At 39.8% G+C, this 10,184-nt stretch overlaps 1 protein-coding gene across 1 annotated transcript; it reads left to right on the top strand.

Annotated features, from left to right (window-relative positions):
- Nucleotides 1–838: 838 nt before the first annotated feature.
- On the top strand, nucleotides 839–9,540 carry dazap2 (DAZ associated protein 2). The gene is made up of 4 exons (XM_035381602.1): nucleotides 839–1,051; nucleotides 4,268–4,386; nucleotides 4,711–4,953; nucleotides 5,886–9,540. Exons 1-4 carry the CDS (start codon nucleotides 1,039–1,041, stop codon nucleotides 6,015–6,017), a joined length of 507 nt encoding a protein of 168 aa, XP_035237493.1. The 5' UTR covers nucleotides 839–1,038; the 3' UTR covers nucleotides 6,018–9,540.
- The last annotated feature ends 644 nt before the right edge of the window (nucleotides 9,541–10,184 follow it).

Here is a 10,184-nt window from a genome sequence, read left to right as displayed (position 1 = left end):
TGTTTCCAATAGATGGCAGCAGGGGCAAAAAATGTGTTGGGTGGGAATATTTCACAAATGAGAAAATTGCCATGTGTAGATTCACATGCTGTTATAGAGATTAACAATATGGCAAGTTTTGGTCATTTTTGTTTTTAACTCAGCCAATGTGAATGATATCTTAAACCTGTTTCATTAGACATTGCATGCAGGAATTTTCCGACCTGCCAATAATCCACAGTCCTGGACTGGCTGCCAGCAGAAACCCCTCCTGGCAAAGAAAATGGGGCCAGAGTGTACCTCTGTATAGGCTTGAGAGTGGTTCAATTATAGCGTTTGGTCAATTCCATTTAAATTCAGTCAATTCCGGAAATGGTTTGAAATTCAATTCAATTGATGAAAAAATGCCAATAATGTTCTAGAAGAACTTTCCACTTCATTAAATATTAATTAATTTCCTGAATTTGCTGTATTTTAAGTGAATTGACCTTCATTTATTTGAGTTTTTCAACATGTTGCAATAGGAATAATTGATAATCTGGATGCTGCATTTCTTTTTATAATGACAATTTCAAGAATTCCTTTCATTCAGTAACCCTTATAGGATTTACTCAGACCAATGGTTGAAAAACACCGAAGCACTAAATTAAAGTATAATGAGGATTATTATTATTATTATTATTATTATTATTATTATTATTATTATTATTATTATTATTATTATTATTATTGAAGAAGCAGCCTAGAAGTAGTCGTACAAGTGTTGGTGTTGTGATAGCCACCCCATTATTATACATCATTCACATTATGCATTTAATTTTTACCAAGAAAAGGAGGAGGTATGTCCGAGAGTAGCAGTGACTGGATGACGTAGGCTAGCCGGATAGCTAGCTAACAGCACAGATCGCAACAACACAGGCAAAACAACACGGCGTGAGCAGTGGAAACGAGGAAGTGAAGTCGTTGAAGCCTTGGCATCACTACGGATTTGTTATTGCTGAGGCCAAGACTCATCCTCAGCGTCATACGTTTCTGATTTCTACGGGAAAATTTGGAACAATGAATAATAAAGGTAATGTTACGGAGAATACCACATCAAACGACGATGTTTTAGCAAACAGTTTCACAGAAAAATTAAATGACGTTAGTTAACGTTATCTACGATTATTAGCAAAACAGCAGTCGATGAATTAACTGTTTAGCTAGGCAGCAAGCTGTAGCCATACTACGTCATTGATGTTAGCATGAATAGCTACCGTTAGCTAGCAACATACATTGACATCATACACACTCGAAAGGGTAGCTTGATAGGTAACTTGCTGAGTATTGCTGTAACTACAAAGAATTGGGAACTTGTGTGTATTTACTTTATTATTTAAGCCGTTCTAGGTCATTAGCAAAGTTATCTATCTAACAAAGGGATGCTATTGCCTACGAAGTGCGCTCCCTCTACAGTAGCCTACGCATTAACATTGAAGGCAGCGATGATGGAGCAGAAATAGCGTGTTGCAATGAGCTATGTGAATCAGTAATTTAGCAATACATATTTTATATCGTCTTCTGATAAATTAGAAGCTACCTAATGTCAGTTAGTTAGTTATCTATACAAGAGTAACGTTAATTATAGTCAGCTGGATGTAACGTTACTACATCGAGTACAAAATTCCGATGTTATTGTCATCATGGATTATTTTTTGACGAAGGTCCAACTTCACGCAAAACCAGTATCCTTACGTTTTATGAAACCAATACGATTTTCTTGTCTTTTTAAAAAATGTATTTATTTAATAGTAAAATAGTATACCATAACAATCGGCTTGAAACTGCAGTGCTGAAATGACCAGCTGCAAATATAGCCAGTGTGAGCATAACAGTGTGACCAAAGTCGTTTAACAACCGACAATGGAAGCGCATAAAAAATGCGTTAATACAATGCTACCTGCTTTGTCATTGTACATACACCCGGTCTGCTTTAACACAATATGGCTAGTGTTTGACTTCTCATGCCAAACTATTGCTTGCTTCTGCTAATTCTTTTGGTAATTGAAAATGTAGCACTAGTTAATACATTGTCTGTATCGGTTAGTGTTATATAATTATTTTGGAGGCGAAGTGGGCGGGGTTATGAGTCGGAAATGGGACGATAAAAACAGGAAGTAAATTGTTTAAAGTTTTTGGTGTTTTATTTAGGCCTACAGGTAATATATGTTACGTATATTACATTGTAGATTTAAGAGGAATTACCCTGGCACAATGTGGCAGAAAAACAGCTGAAATGCAGAGAATAATTAGTGCATACTAATACTAAGCAGCTACAATGTATGTGCAAGTAACAGCTATAAAATGGTTTTATTAATAGTTGACCCCACTGTCTGTGTATGCACCATGCCATGATTTGGCTCTGTACCCCACGCTTTTATATTTACAATCAAACAATTCACACGTGGTTAAAGTGCAGATTCCTAGCTTTTATTAAAGGGTATTTTTATGCATTTTGGTTTCACCATGTATAAATTACAATACCTTTTTCAAGAAGTTACAGGCAACACTGCTACATAAAAACCACTAGCTAGCTGCAAAAAAAACACGATGGCCGTTTTGAGTTTGCTAAGAAGTACCTAAATGAGCGTTCTGGAAATGGTCTTCTGGAAAGAAGAGACCAATTCACTTGTCTCAGAGTGATGGCCATAGCAAAGTGAGGAGGCAAAATGAACTGCCCATGATCCAAAGCACCCCCTCATCTGTGAAACATGGTGGTTGGGGCTGACATTGTGGAGTATAGAGCTGAATCAAGGAGAAAAGTCTTTGTCACAAACATTATGGGGCTCATTGTATATACAGTAGCAGTACTATTCAATTTTTTGTTTATTCAATTTCCAGTCAAATTGCCATTCAGTGCAATTTTTCTTTCAGTGACAATAATGCAGGAAAATCAAATCTATCAGTATTTGTCCACTCTTTCTTTTGTGCACCCTATTAGTACTTTAAGTCTTCCATCCTTCTAATCAACAAACAAGTTATCGCTGTTCTCTCCAAACAAATGTTGTTAGAACGCTTTGCCTTCAGAAGTGACTCCAACATTCAAGCAAACAGCTACCCAAACACATCGTAGCTGCCTCGCAGATTTATTTGTCATGTGCATAAGGAGCTATTAAGTGAAAAAGCTTCTGAAACTTGAGTTTAAAAGATTATTGCAAGATACAGAGAAAATAAGACTCTTACCAACCATGTGAGAACTTGTAGACCACTGAAACTGTCACCATCACAAAGACAGTACCTAAAGATTTTATCTTTGAGAGACAGGAAAAAAATCAAGCTCCACTCTTGCTTCAGATCTGAAGGAATGCACAGGTGTTTCTGTTAATCCTTCCACTGTGAGAAGACAACTCAATGCTATAGGTCTAGAAGGATGTGTAACTGTCAATAAGCCGCTATTGAGAAAAGGAAATAAACAAAAGAGAAGAAAAATTGCACAACTACACCAAAACTTGACACCTGAGATGTGGAGTAAGGTTTAAATATTTTCAGAAGTAAGATAAGGCAGTATGTACAATGCCAAAGCAATAAAAGACTCTCAGAACCATGTCTACAACCATCAATGAAGCATGGTGGAGGGTCAGTGCACATTTGGGGTTGTATAACATCTGCAGTTGATGATTTGGGTTTTATTGAAGACATCATGAATTCTGATAAAGAGCAAGATAAATGACCCCAAGCACACTGCAGAAGATCAAGCTGCTGGTGTTCTCAGAACAATGGACTGGCCACCCCAGAGTCCAGACCTCAACATCATTGAATGTGTGAGGAGTTACTTGGGTCGAGAGAGGCAGAAAATGCAACCAACTTTTAAGGCTGAATTTTGGAGGTGTTTCCAAGAAGCATGGAAAAATATCCCTGCAGATTTCTTTGAAAAACTCAAAGCACATCTCCTGAAAATAATGGAAGCTGTAATAAAGGCTGGACAGAGTGGACAGATTTGATATTATATATTTGTGCAGGTTTCTGTGTCATTTTGGGTTAAATATGTTTGCTGCATTATTTTCTGACACGCAGAAATAAAGAACTTAATGGCTGTTGTCACTGGAAAGTAAATAAAAGAAAGGGTGGTCCTGAATACATACATATATATATATATATATATATATATATATATATATAAACCAAGTCAAATAACATGTTTTCCCATTAACTTGGTGATACCCCAAGTTGGCTTTAGTGTAGTAACTGAATGAAGTGAGTTATCTGTTGACAGCTATGTTTTGGTCATTGTGCATTTCTGTGGTTTCAGCTTCTTATCCTGCACAAGCTGTGTACCCCCAGCAGACCAACGCAGCTCTGTATCCCCCGGGAATGCAGGCATCCCCCCAGGCCCCCCCTTACACAGATTCCCCTCCTTCCTATTCTGAGGTAAGAACCAATACACCACTTAACACTGAAAAATAACTCTTTTAATAATAACTGTAATAAATGTATTAACTGAGGATGACTGTGGCAGACTTCAGCTACCATAAATTCACAGCACCCCCTTTGAACGCTCACATGTGGTTTGGGGGGGTGATTGAAAGGGCAGATTAGGCACAAGGCCCAACTGCGGGCAGCAGTACCTCACTTTACATCTGCACACCTTGCTCATCAATAGGCAGCTGCCATTTTGCCAGGTAAACTACAGGTGTGCAGATGATGTACGGCTCATTCATTCAGTCTTCGGTCATATCCTCCGTTCCTCTCCAGATATACCAGCCCAGGTTCATCCATCCACAGGCCGCCCAGGGCCAGCTGCACCAGATGTCCTCTGCATACCCTCAGATGTACCTGCCCCTGCAGCAGTCCATAGCGATGGGGCCCATGGGCCACGGCATCCCCATGGCGTACTACCCCATGGGGGGGCTGTACCCACCGGGCTCCACGATACTAGTGGACGGAGGGTATGATTCCGCAGCTCGTTTTGGAGCAGGCAGCGGCAGCACCATCCCTGTGAGTAGTGAGCGTATTTGCCTTTGTGTCTTTATGTCATAACGCGTCCTACAGGCTTCGTCGTATAGGCTTTGTCTTACAGGCCAGTGGTATTCTGCAGGCTCAGCTACACCACACGCGTAGTGGCCACTGCGCAGAAGCAGCACAGCACGTGGCTGCATGTCTACACCGGTTCCTTATGCTTTGCGTCTCTTGCTCTTTTCTCCTGTGGGTTTTCCAATAGGCTACATTTTATATACAGCTGAATTTTGTTTTAGTCATGAGTAGGACACCATTTGTGCTCATAAGGTCTGAAGTACCGATTTCATTGATATTGCTCGTAATATTTATATTTTATCGCAGAAGTATTTACAGGGTGCAAGACCGCCAGTATAAAATGTCCCTATGAAAGTTTTGTGGGCGTTCCAGTTCCTTGCATCTCTGCCTCCTCTCCATTTTACCTCACATTTATAAACACCTCTCTGCCTCGCACCAAGCCCAAAATATAGAACAGACACGGACTGCAAAGCTGTGCCGTATCAGGTCTGCATAGGGTGCACACCACAGTGGATTCTGATGAACCTGGACCACTGCCATTACTTAGGGTACGCTTCACTGACAGTATAGCTTCATATGCGGTGTACATGAGCCTTAATTCCTACCCTTGGAGACCCGCTGGGTCTGCAGTTTTTCCACTGTTACTGTTGCTTATCTGACCAAGTAAAGCAGTTGATCCTACAGTTAACTCAGTACTGGTCCAATATTTTAATGCGAAAACAAAAAGCAGCCACCCTGTAGCTCTCCAAGGGCATGAGTAAATGCCACTGTTTGAGACAATCGGTAACTGGGTCATAGTGATGTCTCTTGCGCAGGAGTCTTAAGGAGTTTCAGGTACGGTGTTTTTTGGGGTGTCTGTTTGGGGCGCACGCTAATGTGCCGTTTCGCCTCCGCAGGCTCCGCCCCCCGGGCAGCTCCCCAGCGCGGCCCAGCTGGCAGCCATGCAGGGCGCCAACGTGATGATGGCGCAACGCAAAGGCGGCTACTTCATAGGGGGGTCCGGCGGCGGCGGCTACACCATCTGGTAACGGTGACCGCTAGATGAGCCTCGCCCCCTCCCTCCCCATCCCAAACCTCCCCCCCTGAGGCTGCCCGCGGGCCACGCCACAATACTGACATCACCTAACGGAATGTATTATGCTAGTGCCCTGGGTAGAACACCCCCCCTCTCACTGGTGTCTCTATAGCCCTGCTGTGTACCCTCCCACTGCCAGACTTTGATTTGGAGACTGGCCCTCTCTTATTGCTTATTTGCACAAGAATAGTGCTGCAGAATTTTAAGGAAGTACTTTTAAATTAGCAAAAAATAAACAGAAGCATCTTGCTTTACTGTACTTGCGTCTGAGAGAATCCAGCTGACTTTCAGGTTTTCGTCTTTTTTTTCTCCCCCGCCTTTCCAATTTCTGAGGAAATTGACCCAAAAAACCCACAATTCCTCAGGCAGATAGCAGTCAGAAAAGGCAAAGCTTCGACACCTTCGTTTCAGGACAGTTGATGCCGTAGGGTCTCCAGGGTAAAAGTGCTTCCCCTTTTTTTCCATACAAATGGAAATTAGACAGTGATGAATATTCCAGATACAGTGATTTTCTAGATCATTCTGATGATTTAGGTGTCCATTATAATCTCACAAACAGGTTATTGTGAAAGAAAGGATGGGGTTTAGTTTAATTTGTGCCAAATTGAAAGGGAGTGGTTTGACACATTTAATCTTTAAAAGGCAGTATTCCTGCCATTAAAAGGCACCAGGCTTGATAATCTAAATGTTTTAAACCATCTTGAAATGATCAGACGAGGGGCGGGGCTTCTGGCGATTAATTTTATCAGGTGCCAAAGTTTTAAATGCACCATTATTTCAAATAAAAACAAATGAACTTACAAATATGGAGGGAACTGATATGGTTGGAGGTCCAGTTGTGTTTGGAAGGGTTGGTTGGGTGGCACCACTAAGTTTGGGTGCGCGCGTGTCCCGCATTGTCTTTTGTCTGTCGGATACCCAGACTGTTCAAACTAGCGTTGGTTTGTTTTGTAGCCGTGAAACTTTGCGGTTTACTGCCGAGACAAAGACGCATGTCTCTTAAGTTTCTGATATTTCTAAACAACGGAAATAAATGATTCTTAAATTTTTAAAAAAAGATAGCGTCCAGTAGCTATAGCCGTTTGGTGTTTATCAGCAACTTGGGTTTTCTTTTTTCTCAAAACACTGCACTTTGGGTGGCAAGTGAAGTACGCTCCTCATTTCCCACTGAATTCTGCCCTGTAACCAAAGATCTGGTGTGTAATGCACCGAAATGCAGCAGTGGACAATAAAGTAACCTCTTTTATAATCAGACAGATGGTACTGAGAAAACCGAGGTAGCAGGCATTGCACATTTTGTAGGAAATGAAAGTAGGTATGTAGTGCATTTAATTTTGCACGTTTTTTTCAGTAGTTTTAACTAAAAACATAACTTAAATCTAAGGAATATCATTGTGAATTCAGGTCCTCTTGCATATTAATTTGTGTGTGCTGTTGACCAGCTCTGAAATATAGCTTGGTCGGCTACCTTTAAAAATTGTACACTATTAGCAATAACATTTTGATGGATGGGAGACGATTAAAATATATTAAGTGGGTCTATGAAGGAGCATGCAGGTGGGCATATTTCAGAGGATGGGTCAAAATATCTCCCTCTTGTACACAGCTTTTAAAAAAAAAAAACCTTTAAAGGTTTTCAATAATCCTGTGCATTCTCACCAGCAGCTTTGTCAATGGAAGGATACATACAATTAACTAAAACAATTCTGCTCTTTAAAATGTTCTCAGAAACTCGGCATCTTAATTTTTAGATTTTCATATCTTCGGGACGGGGAATATTGCATACATTATTCTGTACATTCTTTGAAGGATGTTCCCTGAAGTGCTACATTCATGAATAAGTAATGAGTCAAGGTAGGTCTGCTACAGGTTCACAGTGAGGTCATACAGAGGCATCTTTAAGAGGAATGCAGACTTCTGCCACATTCACATTGGTTTGGATTTTCATTTTCTTATGAATATATTGGATGATTTTTTTGCAGCTTACTCCATTAGCCTTTTCATGGGTCAATATGCTCCCAACAGCTGGATGTTTTTCTAAAACCTTGAACTGAAAAAAATGTGAATTCCCTGCTGTGTGGAGCAGAAGCACAAATTCATAATCTCGTAGAACAACAACCTTTTCTTTTATGTGGGGATCGGTGATGTCTGGACTTATTTTAATGCCAGATGATATCAAGTGGTGTTCACATTGTCAGTTGTAAGCTTTCTTTTTCAGATTTCTTCAATGTTAAGTGGTATTTGTGAATGCATTAAGGCGCAGAGTGTTTTTTTCAAATCTGCTTAATACAGTCTTCGTGCCACTTATTTGAAGTTTCCAGAAAGATGGGAATGGAGTCCAGTCTTGTAATAGGCAGAGTAAGACGCTTCTGATTACCTAATATAAACATCTTAAATTCCACAGAATGTGTTAAATATGTTATGTTTAAGCATTTTCATTTTTGAGGTTAGCAGCGAAGTGCGCCAAGCTGAATCCGGACAGTCTTAAGGCTGGGTATCCGACAGGAGAGGGGTTAACTCCCCACTGTAATGCCATCATTCCTTAATAAAATGTTGTTCAAATGCCAGCTCAGTTGCTGTCCACCCACTGCATTCAGTTTCCTGCATTTTTTCGTTTAACCTGCATGTGAAAGTAGACATTGTTAATTTGTGGGAGTTTTGTTTGATTGTGAAGTTATTTCCAACCCCGAGGCTTGTATGCAAGACACTACTTGCACTGTCTTGGCTGGTACATTGTACACTGTACACACGTTGTTTCGTTTAGAAGAGCATTCCGACTGATTGTTACATTGTCTCCTCAGCTTAAAGGATTATTATTTTTTACTAAGCCAGTCAGTGTGTCACATTGCTTTAAATTCGTTTCGTCCCAGTCTGACGTTGACTTAAGTGTGCTTGAAATGTTGTTAAAATTAACTGCTGTGTGTACTGTATAAAAACAAAAGGGGACACAGCTTTCCAAACCAACCCTGGGATTTAAATGATAGTCACGGTGTAGCTTAATTTCTATCTTTTTTATCGGAATAATTTCAGAAGCAGAAACAGACCTAAGACCTAAACCTAAAAGGAAATACTGAATGACTTCTCAACCCCCACTTGATAGATTATTCTGGAAGCAGCACCGTGATGGTTTGATTCCAGTGCTGGTCAACTCATTTAGTGGACGCCACTCCAACCATCAGTTGTGTCAGGCAAAATAAATCCATTTGGGTTCATGGACATCAATAGTTCAGGGATTCTCTCCGATTTTTTTATAAAAGGCATACAGTTAAAAGATTTGATGGATTCTACTGAATATATTTTATCTTTTAAGATTAAGAAGGAGCCAGGTGTCCCTGTCTTGTTTACTGCGTATTAAGAGACCATTAAAGAGCGGTCCTTATCAGTTTGTAATGGAACTGTGGTGCACTTAACTTTTTTATACTAAACTTTAATTGCTATAATTAAAATTTAGAATAAAGACTATTTTGGAAATTGAATTGAATCGCGTCTTCTATTTTTGACTCATTTTCTGCCTTACTCTCAGTAAATGTTCAGATTTCCAGAGTTTATGCTCCTGAGACCTGCCAGAAAGAGCGTTAAAGCATTTTAAACTTTGACATAATACAAGAGTCCTGGATAACAAAAAACATGCTACAGCAAAAACATTGCACTGAAAATATTTTTACTGAATGTCCCTTGTAGTGTAGATCTCAGCGCCATCAAAAAAGTATTTGCCCACTTCCTGATTTCCTCTATTACTGCATATTTTTCACACTGAATTGTTTCAGATATTTGGACAAAATGTAGTATTATACAAAGGGAAAACTGAGTAAACACAAAACACATTTTAAAAATCATTTCATTGATTTAATGAAAAGTTATCAAACACCAATACCACCCATGTGAGTAAGTGCCCCCTTTAGTTAATCAATCAACCAATTAACCTAATTTGATTGGTAATTAGATTCAGCTGAATCAACACAGCCAAGCTTGATTGCAGCCAGCCCTGTTGAATCTCAACCTCACTGATGCTGAACCTTAATATCAGTAGGTGGGTCAAACTTGTTTTGTCATTTTTTCAGAAAACATTTTGACTATTTATCATGCAAAATTTCATAAAGTCTGAATAATAATAAACTGT

Source organism: Anguilla anguilla, chromosome 11 (genome assembly GCF_013347855.1).
Source record: "Anguilla anguilla isolate fAngAng1 chromosome 11, fAngAng1.pri, whole genome shotgun sequence".
NCBI classification, from domain to species: Eukaryota; Metazoa; Chordata; class Actinopteri; order Anguilliformes; family Anguillidae; genus Anguilla; species Anguilla anguilla.
The sequence above is the reverse complement of the archived record's forward strand: the minus strand, read 5'-3'. Positions and strand labels throughout refer to the sequence as shown.

Excerpts from the sequence above, each read along its gene's own strand:
- dazap2 (XM_035381602.1), top strand. Across the intron at positions 4,387-4,710 it reads CCCCTCCTTCCTATTCTGAG|ATATACCAGCCCAGGTTCAT; the intron begins GTAAGAACCAAT and ends GTTCCTCTCCAG. Across the intron at positions 4,954-5,885 it reads GCAGCGGCAGCACCATCCCT|GCTCCGCCCCCCGGGCAGCT; the intron begins GTGAGTAGTGAG and ends TCGCCTCCGCAG.